The 12764-nt window shown below is 39.1% G+C and overlaps 1 protein-coding gene across 1 annotated transcript in view; it reads left to right on the top strand.

Annotated features, from left to right (window-relative positions):
- Window positions 1-12764, top strand: part of atad2b (ATPase family AAA domain containing 2B) — a 60928-nt gene that overhangs the window by 40697 nt on the left and 7467 nt on the right. The window contains exons 25-26 of the mRNA XM_029496209.1: window positions 2260-3000; window positions 4268-4398. Coding sequence (XP_029352069.1) covers window positions 2260-3000; window positions 4268-4398 — 872 coding nt within the window. The remainder of the gene's footprint in view (window positions 1-2259; window positions 3001-4267; window positions 4399-12764) is intronic.

Genomic DNA, 12764 nt, shown 5'->3' with positions numbered 1-12764 from the left:
CATTTTTTGTTTTTTGTTTTTTTTTTCCCATGAACAATATTGTACAGCAAGCATACTAAATTCACCCCCAGGTTGTCTGATGTGTAGTTGTGGCTGACAGTAAATGTGTGGCTGGTCATTAGGAAGTTCCCCAGAGAGCAGCTCTTAAGGCGGAGGTTCCTGAGCCCATCACCAAGCACCAGTTTCTTAATATTCACATTTTTTTTTTCATGTTTTTCTTTGAGATGTAACTTTCAGTTGGTGTGATTGTCTTTGTGCCCGTTTCTCCTTTGTGAATGTGAACTTTGTGAATTTTTTGCCTTTCTCTGATGTACAGCATACGTAATAGGATTTTCACTTTAGAGAGATATGCCCCAGATAAAAGCATTGTGAAGGAGTGGGGAAATATATGTATATATATGATTACTGCTCAGTTTTCCAAATGATATCTTTGTGGGGAGTGCTGGTACAGATGACCAGGAGATTCTCTGCTATTAAGCGAAAAATGTCCTGCTCAATTATATTGTGCAGAATGATATTTTAAATAACTTAAAGGAATCCTGGTCATTTATTCTTTAGAGGATCAAGCTTGCATATGTTATTTTTCTGCACAAGATCCCGCTTTGGCAGATTTAGATCATTCCAGTGCCCCTTGACAGAATTGTAATGGCTTGGACTTTATGGATTTTAATAAGTCCACTGTGATCTATCATGGTTGAGCTCATTTACACTTACACATGCATGCAAGGTATATTTTAAGTTATGTCTTTTATCTGCTTTGAGATAAATGATTTTTGAGAGAATGGCAATTTTTGGGGCCAGTGGTAGCATAGTGGGTAACGCTGTTGCCTCACAACAAGAAGGTCGCAAGCTCAGTTTGCAGTTATGTGTGGCGTTTGCATGTTCTCCCCGTACCTATGTGAATTTCCTCCAGGTACTCTGGCTTCCTCCCACCATCCAAAGACATGCATGTTTGGGTTAATTGTCCATAGGTCCAAGTGTGAGTGGTTGTTTGTATGTTGGCCCTGTGATGGACTGGTGACCCTGCCCTCGCCCAATGTGAGCTGAGATTGACTCCAGCCCCCCCGTGACCTGGAAAGTAATAAGCAGTAGATAATTGAATGACTACTTTTATACTGGGGTTGCATAGAATAATGTTGTGTGACAAGTCAGATTTTGGATTCATCTGGTTTAACCACGTCCCCCAGGCGACTTACTTGTGTTTTTCCTTCTGTATGTGCCCTTCTCTCATATTCTGTTGCTTTTGTGTGCATTTCCATAGAACCTGGAATCAGGTCGACGCATTGTTTTAAGTTGCCCCTTCATACATCCAGAGATTGTTCATGTGAATCCTCACCTACTTGAAATACTCCGTCTAGTGTCAGAGAGGGATGGCGTCTGATTATAGTGTGCAGGTGACATAATAACATCATCAAGTCTTCCACTTGCTTGGTGGGAATTCTCTGGAAAATCACCAGCTCCATTTCCTCATGGGTTCAGTCGGACATTGCATGGTCTATACACTGGGGAACTGACAGTATAAAGTCCATTTAATGTCTATTTCAACTGATTTGGGCATTTGCATTCTGGCATACAGCTCCTCAGGGTAATGTCGTGAAAAGTAGAGAATTGCAAATGCCTGTATGAAAGGAGTTTCAATGTTGGCTTTTGGAAACTTGAAAATGAAGGCAAATGCCCTGAAGTTTCACTGCATTTAGTAATCCGACTTGCTTGCTATGACACTTTTACTGCACTTTCCAAGAGCAGGTTTTGGTTTTCCACTTCCTCTTAAAACCCTTAGTACCATCTGTTGTCATTAGTGTCCAACATCCATGATATAACAGGGCTGCTCTCTCTGTCTGCCTCTCTCTCTTGTACTTTCTTTGTCATCTGTGTCACGCACTGCTTGTTACCCTTAGAGGAAGGCCAAATGTCCAGATTTGAATACTGGGTACTTGCAAACTATGAAAAAGAAGAAATGTGTTTTTCTCCTTTTTTTTTTTTTTTTTGGAAGATGGGTCTTTTTAAAGTTATTTCTTTTGCAGTTTAGGACTTAATATCTTGGATATGCATATTAGCAGTCATGTATTCAAGGACTGTAATGGCCATTTGAAATCATAATTAAGTCCAATGCAAAAGGACAGCAATTATGACATCAAAATTTAGATTTACACAGGTGTAGAATGGGCCGAACGGTAGTTTTCATTTGAAATTTTGAAAATATAATGTGCTTGTATGAATTAATAAGATTTCCTCACAATCTCTCTCTGTACATCATAGATCATATAAAGCGGAAGATTCGTAGACGGCCATCATGGGGACGGGGTATCATTCGTAAGAAGAAGATCTACAAGAAGGGAACAGAAGAGGAAGAAGATGAGCCTGAGGCAGAAGTGGAAGCTGCAGGTCCCAGTGACTCATGTTTGACGCAGGATGAGGAATCATCTTGTGATACCACAGGTCCCCAACCCAATGGTCACCATTCCCATGCCCCCTCCACAGAGGAGGAGAGCTCCAATGAGCCCCCTGTTGGAGCCCCTGCTGAGTCTCCAGATCTCAGTGAAGCCAGAGAACAGCTAACACCTAAGGATGAGGAGGAGTCCGTAGCCAAACAAGGAAAATTTGGGAACACAGATAAACACAATGACCTACATTGCCTCGGTGTCAGCTCTTATCCCATGGAGGATGGAAATAGTCAGGCCCAACAGTCTGACTCCCAGCCTTTGATCGAAACGTCAGAGTCCTCTGATGCTGAGCCTCAGACCATGTACACAGAGGGGCTCCTAGTATCACAAGTGGACTGTGTGAATGGAAATGAGTCAATGGACAGCTTGGACTCACAGAGCCCCAAGGCAAGCGGCGAGGCTGACGAAAGGACTCCTCAGAGTGTGGCTGGAGGCTTTAACAAGCCAGAACAGGAAGAGCACAAGGACAACCACGAGAGCCATCCAACTCAGGAGCACCCTCTCCAGGATGGGAGGGCAGGAACAGAAAGTCCAGAGGAAGATCCAGACAAAGAAGGTATAAAGCTAGCTAGATAGACAACTGGGTAAAGGGAACATGGTAATTTATTGAGGAGGATGCATGAATACTGTCAACATTTTCTGAAAACACAGCTATATTTAACATAAATGAGTAAAAGTAGCCATACCTGCTTAGGGATTGAGGTTGATGAATTTCTAGTACCGCTGTTTGAGTGTTGGGCCACATAGCTGAGCCTCTGAGCCCATCAGACATTTTTTTCATATGTCATATAAGCCAGCAGTCATTCAGATTTTTTTTTTTTTCAGTAGAGGGTAATAATTGCACATGAAAAAAACAAGAAAATAGTGCAAACTCTTTTTTTGAGTTAGTAGATATTCAGTTAAGAAAGTTAATCTGTTAATCTAAACCAGCTAGTGCTTTTCCCCCCAGTTTTTTATGAGGATAACGAATATTTTTTATTTTTTAATAATCATTATATCTTAGGATTTTCTCTTGGTTAAGTATATGGATAATAAATAGGTAGACAATAGAGATGAAAACATGAATAATGCAGCACAAGTTATACAGAACATAAAAATGCTATCCCCTGGCTCAGCATATGATCTATTTCAACCCAGAAAGTCCAGGGGCCTGAAAGTTATGTGTACCTTTATAGAAACTCCCCACCCTCTGATATGTTTCCTAAAGTATTTTTTATCCATAAAAAATTCACAATGTTGGCTGGCCTTTTCCTCCATTTGTGATTTTGTTATGCATTTTGTTTCTTCGCCATGAGCCATTGGGCCCCTTCTACTGGTGTGTAGTGTTTTAGACAGATATAAGCCAATAAGTTTCTCTGTTTTAATTATAGGCGTGTCTGATGATCAGAGGCCAGCTGGAAGGCTGAGGTAATGGTGCTGCTAGAATATGGAGAAGCCATCCGAGGATGGCACGATTACACAACAGAACACAAAAAACAGACAACTCAGCTACTCCGTCTCCACCCTCATTACAATCTGAGCCAGCCCTGGTGTTTCCATTACCCATTTCTGGAACACTGGAATAAATAGACAGGAAGCAGGCCAGATGTGAAATGTGGTGCACACAGTAGCTGGTAGTCACTTTAAATAGATTTTCCTCCTCATACCTGTGTATCGCATTAATGTTGCCACTATTGGCACTTGATATTTATCCTCTTTGTGTGTTCCTGTTCTTTGGAAAAACAAAGTGAAGTCTGAAATTTTCTTCTGTTTTTGATTGCAATCCCACTGCTCTTCATTGTTGTGCTTGACTCCATTTATTTATTTATTTTGTGTCATTACAGGCAGTTCAAAATTGAAGAAATGTAAGAGGAGCCCATCAGAGCAGTTGAAGGGATCTACTGGAAGGCTAGAAGAAGAGGTTCAACCTGTCCCTCCCCCACCTCCAGTAGTGGTTGACCACCAGCAACTTGTGGTAAGTTTTAGTGGCTTAATGGTACACTAGATACTTAGTTAGATGACCATTGTGCTTTGCGGTCATGGATCAGCAAAGCATGGAAACCAACTGTAGCACAAGCTTAACCAGTAAAACGAACGACAGCCACCTCAGGTTTAGGATGTTGTACACGCTGCCTTATAATCAAACTGTCATAACTTTGAGACACTTAAATAAAGCATGTTCACAGCAATACATGTCCTAAAATTAAGAAGTGAATGGATAATGGGGGAAAGAGCAGCCAGGCACACCAGTGGCAATACACACAGTCAAGTAAGAGTTATCATCACAGCATTTGTTAACATGTTGAGCACTGTTGATTTTAAAAATGCATGTAGAAATCTGCAGCATAGCTTGAAGACGCTGGCCTCAGGGCACTCCATTCATTTGCTGGAGCTCAAAGGACTGGTTATGAATAGCTCCATAGCCTTTCCAGAAGATTATCTCCCCTTACTACCCAGCAAGATTTTACCTTTTTGAAATCCTGGTATTACATACTGACTGCGAATCAGAGATTTTACAGCTAGTGTGATCTGTATTAAAGCAATGCTGTGGCAACAGGAAGAGGAACATGGTCACACAAAATGTCCATGATCATTTGTTATTATCATTTATGACTTTATCTATCCATTTTTTTCTTTTAGAATTTGAACTGCTCCTTTCAAAAACAGTGCAACAAATTAAAAAACGGAATTGAACAAATTGACTAATTAAAATTAATTATATTGCTCAAAACAATCTTGGGAAGCTGTAGCAAAATATTATATAATATACAAATTGACCTCTGATTTATTTTACTACTGAGGCTGTTAGGATTTTTTATTTTATTTCTTATTTTTTTAGAAAAGTAAAGAGCTATGCAATCCCAAAAGTAAATTAGAAAAGACTGAAATACAGACAAATTTGTCACAGCAAAACCAGCAGTAGTGAGTTGTCACATTTGGCAACTGACTAATTAGACTGTGATCATGGAAGAGTGGACCTATAATCTGAAAATGCTACCAATATGTTTTTGTTTTTGCCTTCATATGTGTGTTTGTTTACATTTTGGCAATGTGTGTGAAGAGTTTGAGTTTTTAATCTTCTTTCTTGTAAAGGAAACAGATGCTAATCCTTACTTTGCTGCTGCATTAAGAATGTTTTGCTAAGGGAAAGAGTGAGTTGCTAGCCACTGGACCTCAACGTGGCAGGCTTCAGACAGTAATTGTGTGTATTTGATCATTATTTCAGAGGAAAATATATAACGGTATGTTGCTGCATGTTTGGCAGGTGACAGGGGTGTCTGCCCTGTGAAAGCTGTTAGAGTGCTGATAATTACAATAATAATAATATTAGAGATAACAATAAAACATGTTATCGTATTGGTCCCTTGTCCTCATCTGTGAAACAGATGTGCTGACATTTCTATTATTTTAAATGTTTGAAATGCAAACATTCATCTGGTGAAATGATTTCAGGCTGTGTTTTCTTACTTCCTTAACATTTTCCCATCTATCAAGACTATGACAATACTTATAACCATGATCAAATGTGGTCACTATAATCATGATAATTTTTATACTGTTTGATCTTGAATCCATGCTATCTTAAGGAAACCAGCAGAGACAACTGGACCATACTCCCATTTTAATGCTGGTGCGCCCTGTCACATACGCTGGCTTGTGAGATGTATGCCTCTCATCTCCTTTTGCACTTGGCATTCAACCATCCCTTTGTCCTCTCAGCTTTTTATAGCTACCAAACATATAGAAGGTTGTGTAGAGCTAGTGTCTGGATAATTAGAAGTCTGGTATTATTTAGTTTAGGCAGTGGAAGGCATGGTTTTTTGGGGGTGGGGGGTTAAGGTATGGCGGATGGGAAACTCAATCGTGGGGGACCAGATTTAAGATTCCCACAGATCCATAGGTCTGTCTGCGGATGATGCTGTCACACTGCCCTAACTTCTGAGGCTTAGGCTGCCTTTTCACTTGCCTTATGGTTTTACCCCTTTCTCTTGCCAATCTTAATCTTCAACTATCAGCATTTTTGTCTCTGACCTAAACATGGAGGTAGCCAATTAAGGTGGCAGTCATTTCACATTCCTCAATCAACAGGTGTGGAGCCTGTAATATTGAAAGGAAATATGGTCATGACTCAAACATGAGCTTCTCTCTGCCCCACTAGATCTGCCAACTTGTCTCAGTGTGTTCAACAACATAGAGTATGTGAAGCAGCACTGTGGTACTTGGCACCGTCACGCTAGGGTCCCACCTAATACCCCAAGTGTAAATTGGACCTTCGGCTCAGTGGGCTCCCCTGACAGCTCTTCTCACTGATGGCATAGGGTGGGGGCTTGGTTTTAGGGTACTCTGTGTAGTGTAATTGGTGTAAAAGAAGTATTTCTCTGACACGCACTTTCTTTCTTCCATTCCACGTAGTGACATGCTATCAAGCCATTATCGTATGGCTTTTACTTATGTCTCATGGGGATGATGGGCATGATGAGGTGCATGTCTTGTCTTGCTGAACCTGACTCCATCTTTCAATGTGATTGACAGACTGTTTAGTTGGCCTGATCTTAGTGCTTCAACTGGCTGCCCCTACGAAGAGCGGCACATAGCACTAATCTGTAGGTTTATGTGTTAGTAAGCGGAATAAAGGAGATATCTTAAAGAAACAGATCGTGAAAAGAAGGTACGGTGAATAATTGCTTTTTCATCCCTGGCTTACGGAACAAATTGAATTTCCGGTGTGCAGGATGAGAGTCACCATTTAAGCAGATATTTGCTGGCAGAGCTGGCACTGGCAAGCTGCCTGATGTGTATTAGGACCTGCAGTGAGTGGTGTACTGTTTCTTCCCTTTTCCTTTAGTCATATTCATTGATTGCAGAGAGCTCATTATTTGTGACTTTTAACTTGATGGCAGAAGCTCTGAAATCTCTCTGGAATTAAATACTGCCAGTGTTATGAGTTTCTTCACAGACACTACACTCAAAGCCTGTAGGACAGAGATGGTATTATTTCAGTATTCACATCCTGCCTTTCAGAGCCATGGCACAGCTATTTGCTCTGATTCACTTAGTAAAATCAAGTTCTGTTATTGCCAGTTTGACTGAAATGATGGTTGATACCGTCTGGATCAAAATGAATTCCTCGGCATGAATAAATGGGTCCTGAGGCTTGTTTCTCTCACTGGTCCAAAATCTTTTTTAGTCTCAGCTGTTTTCTTTCATCAATAATCAGACACTTGTCCACAGATGGACAGAAACAAGTGCCACTGAGGATGGTGAATAAAAATTCAGTAACAAGAAATTCAATCTGGCCAAACAATTTTTCCTCCATCCCACCAAGAACACACAGATTATGATTTGCTTTGCTGTTTTCTTTAGCAGCTGCCGAGAAACAGTTAGTGTTTCTAGTTGCTGGCACAGTATGGAGTCTTTGGCTTGATGCTTAGCTATTACAGCATGTCAGGATTTCCTGGTTTAGAGAAGGCTGTAAACAGAAACGGCCTCATTTCAGTTTGTCATCTTCTTTCATTTTTAGTACTAATAACAGCCGGGGCCCCTCTGGCAAAGTAGCCATGCCACATGTCTGTTCAAAAGGGAACAGCTTAACAGTAGTGCTGGACCAGCCTTTGATTGTCAATAAAATGGTGTTTGAAGTGCTTTCTTTTATTTTCATTCATTCCCACTGATGGGCTAGACAGTGCTGCCATTTGCATGCAATTGCTGTTACATGGCTGTGCCTTTTGGCCACGGATGTAAGGACCAATAGTGTCAATAGTTCACAGAACATAAATATGCCAGTTTCTTTCCTTTTTTTTCGTGAATGAATGTTCATTAGTACCCCCACCCAACCTTTATGGAGATTTATTATGGCGTTTTCAGTGTTCACACCTCATCACACTCAACCTTTGGCTTTTATAAACAAAGGATTTTACTCCTGTGGGATTTTAGACATGTAAGATGTTTAAATGCTTGCCTTTGTCTTTTGTCTTCCTTGGAAGGAATAATAGTTGCCCAGAGTATTGGTCTAGTTGTGGAAGCAAAAACACTTTAGTATTTGGACTATCCATGTCAAGGTAAAGAGGAAAAAAAAAAAGTTTTAGGAAATATCAGCCAACAAACAATATATTACATTTTCTTTCAATTACTAATTTGAACTATGTGTTCATAATGAGTTTAAAAGGTGGATCATGTTAATGAATTGCAAGCCTCATCACCTAATTGCCAAGAATTCTTAGCTGACAGAAATCTAATGTAGACTAGCAGGAGAAGATTTTTTTCGACATCCAATTTTCCAGGCTGTGTTTTGAAAACAACCCCTCAGGCATAACAGTCTGAAATGCTCAGTGCTTGGTCAGCTAATTTTATTGTTTAACAACCTTTCCTCTGCATCGCACCAACTCACACTGGGTCACTTCACGTGTAAAGGACATTGCATTGATTAACCTTTATTTCCCTTGAGGTTTACCATTAGTTTAACCACCGCAGACCAATAGCAAATCCTTCATATAACCTTGAACTTAAACTTTCCTATATTCCATTTTCTTTGCTTTTACTGGATTTATTTTTTATTTCCGTATCATGGAATGACAGATGTGTGGAGGTGTTCTCGGTTTTGTTTTTTAAGTTAGTTCTATGATTTCTCCTTTATTACCTGCTGACACTGGATCTCTGCAGTCTTGACTCTATGAAATATTAAAATTTTCCCCTGTAGCCTACTTAACAAACATCTTATTTTTCTTGGACTTTTCTCTTTCTAGAATAGTCTCTATCCTCTTTTCCTCCTGTCAAAAAATAAGCAGATGAGAGAAGGTTATTTCATGTCTCATTATCATTATTCTTACCTTGACCACACACAAACTCAAGGGATCTCCGAAATAATTTAACATGCCGCGTTACCGAATTTTCATACTGAAATTTGGGAATTGTAACAATAAACTAAATTTGAACAAGGAGGAAAAAATCACCTTGGACCAGAAATTTTTTTTTTTTTTTTGAGAACAGTGGCTAATAGTCATGGAAGAGTGACAATAATTAGACTCTCGTAGGACAGTGTGACATATTATGGCAGTGGAGCATATTATTTAATAATATTTGGAGATGATTTGGTACAAGATAGTCGTATAATGTTACAACCACAGACAGTTGCATCTGTAATCTGACATGGCTTGACAATGCTAGCATGAATTGGGTCAGTGTGTGGAATACTTGCATCTATTGGTTTTACTCATGATGAATATATTGGGCGTTGAATGTTCTCCAATGATGTTAATGTGAGACGAGAATGAAGCTGTTCTGTGTGAACCAATTGTAGGCGGCTCTGTCTTTGTCTAAAACAGTCGGTGAACCAGTGAGATATTGATGCTGATGATGGCCCTTTGCAGTGTCCTCAGGCTTCACCTAAAGCTAGAGCTTAAATGGTGAAATTAATTTCATAGTAATGCAACATTATGAAAACTTTCCCATTCGTTAATACACTTGTAACATCGAGGTATTACTCATTACGACATTTTACCTGAAAGGTAATCTTGTTAAGTATCTGTAAATTTGCAATTTGCAATTCAAGTTTCCTTTTGGTATTAGGTTTAAACCTGAAATATTGCCACTGAGGGGCATCTGCTTTTCTTTGTTACCAAATCCTCCATCATTGTCTTGCTGGCCAGGCAAAACTCTAGTTTGCGATGTGTAAGCCTGTAACAGTAATGATAATTATTCAGATTATTATTCTATCTCATATCATAATGAAAAGGCATGTTTAAACACTGTCTATAACTTGTGTTTAATATTGTATTAAATCAATGTGGTTGAATAAAAATTTTACTCAAATGACCCCACAACATGATAGTCTATACCTTGCCATCCACTGTATTGACGTAAAGAGAAATAACAGCTGGGGTTGTTCCAGTAATTTTAATGTTAGAAGTAAAGCCGTTCATGCTGTAGTCAACCCTGACAGGGTTTATACATACCCAGCTGATAGAAACAGCCGTTTAATTTTAATGCACTGAGACCATTCTAATATGATTTGTCATGACTGTCCCTGACCTTTACAGCACTATCCATATTGCATTACCTGTGTAACCAAGTGTCCTGTGAGCCACATTATATGCCAGTGTGACAGGATATTTTTGGATATTTCCAGGATATGATTTATAATTGATTTATTTTCCAGTGTTTGAAAAAAATTTGAGTTAAAAAAGGAAGAAGCGAGTGAATTGATCTCAGAGGCAGATATTGTGGGCTTAATGATATCCCAGGTGACAATGACCAGTGGGCTTCAAATCCTTGTTTTCCTCTCTCATTGCATAGTAACTCAGTATTGAAAAAAGCTCTCCACAGACTCTCATTTGCACACACACACACACACACACACACACACACACACACACACACACACACAAACAGCTAGAGAAGCATTCCTCTACCTAATGAAGACCTTCTACTTTATAACAATAATCTGCATATCGGATTACCATTTTAATCACAATTATTAGACAATCAAGCACAATATCAACATTATTACATATTTAGTTTGTGCTGATAAAATTGCCATTTGTTATATATTTTTATATATACATTTTATAATTTCAACTATGGAATTGTGGGGTGTGTTCGCATAGCAACCAGTAAAGCTGGCAAATTATGTGAAATATAGCAGGTTGCTTATTTATTAATTTGATGCCAAAACTGCAACAATTCAGAGGCACAGTGGCCAAATTTGAAAATTTTATGTCAGGAGCAGCTCGATGAGTTTATAAATGTCGACCAGACCAAGCGTTGGTTTTAATGTCTTCCAGTGACCTTAACATAGTCTGGAAGGCATAAGATAAATATTGGCATGCCCATGCCTGTGGTTGTGTGACAAAATCAACATGTCATCTTGTTCTTAGGTCAGGGTTAAGTAGTTGAGCTACACCACTGTGATGGAGTGTTATTTAGCTGCATTTATGAGAGTTTAATATGTGTTGTTGTTGTTTAGCATCAGCGTAATATTTCTGTTTTGCTAATTGGAATGTAAATCATGTAATTGTTACGTCATAATTGTGCACATTATCAAACATAGATATAAATCTCGTATTAACTAGTGTTACAATAAGTCCTGGAAGTTAACTCTGGTAAATTATAATAACATCCTCTCTTACAGGCAGAATCTAAGCACTAATTTGTAGGGGTGGGGAAAGAATATAATATAAAATTTAAATGGAATTTGAGAAAAAGTAATTCAGATTTTATAGGGCTTTAGGTAAAAACCAAAGTCCAAATCTTTGGCTTCAACAAGGACGGGGCTGGTTGAATCTCTCTTTCCTTCATTACTGTAGTTTCCTCCTTGTTTTGGTGTTTCCATGCATGCATATGTTCCAGGACCGGCTCTGTGGTGACGTCAGGATGTCTGGCATACAAAATGGAGGCAGACAGTCTGCGGATTTGTTTCATTTATTTATTATTTTTTTTAATGGATTTTGGGACATTTTAAATCAATTCTGAATTGTAGTAAATGAGAATCACAATTCTTATATGAATCGATTTTTCTTTTTCTTTTTTTTTTTTGCACACCCCTACTAATTTCACTCCATACTCCATTTGTGGTGTCGAGAAATATTGGGATAGAATAAGATCTAAGCAAAGAAAGTGTTGTAAAGTAAAGATGGGGAGGGAGAAGATCGAGCAGGGAGTTTAGAAGGAGTGAGGTTAAATGGTCCATGTCAGTAGCAGTCTTTAACGCATGGGATTACTGCCCTTTTGTGTGCAGTGAGCTCACTCAATCACTGAGCCTGTGTTAGACACACTCACACCATTTACCCCACACTGTTGCAGACATCCTGATCAAGCTGACAAAGTCTAGGAAGTACACGACTGCAATCAACTGGCTAACAGTAAGAGGGGAATAAATTGAGGGGATGAAGACAGAGGCAGGAGGGAAGAAAAGGCTGGACGTGAAAGTTGGAAAGTGCTGTCTGTAAAGGGGGACCCAAAAAAAAAAAAAATATATATATATATAGGGGGTTGAAAGAAGGGTGAATAGAGGCTCTATAAAACATTGAAGTAGGCTGGAGGAGAAGGGATGCACTGAAAATCAGAAAAGGTATACCATAAAGTCATGAAATGTACTTAAGATAAGAGATAGAAAGCACCCTGAGAAATAGAAAATGGTGCATTAGAAGTTGTTAAGATCTGTCTTAGAGAGAATTCCACATCAGTTCACACATGTGAGATGGTTTGTAATGATGCTAATTAAAGCTTTTATGCCTGTTGTTAAAATTGGCATCTCACCATGATGTGCTTCATTCGGTACTCTTATTAAGAGTTCTCTTGGCTAGGTTCAAACAATGCAACCTGAAAATTCCCTTTTTATTAGAC

The sequence above is a fragment of the Echeneis naucrates genome, chromosome 24, assembly GCF_900963305.1.
Source record: "Echeneis naucrates chromosome 24, fEcheNa1.1, whole genome shotgun sequence".
In the NCBI taxonomy this organism is placed as follows: Eukaryota; Metazoa; Chordata; class Actinopteri; order Carangiformes; family Echeneidae; genus Echeneis; species Echeneis naucrates.
This window is presented reverse-complemented; position numbering and strand designations above follow the sequence as displayed.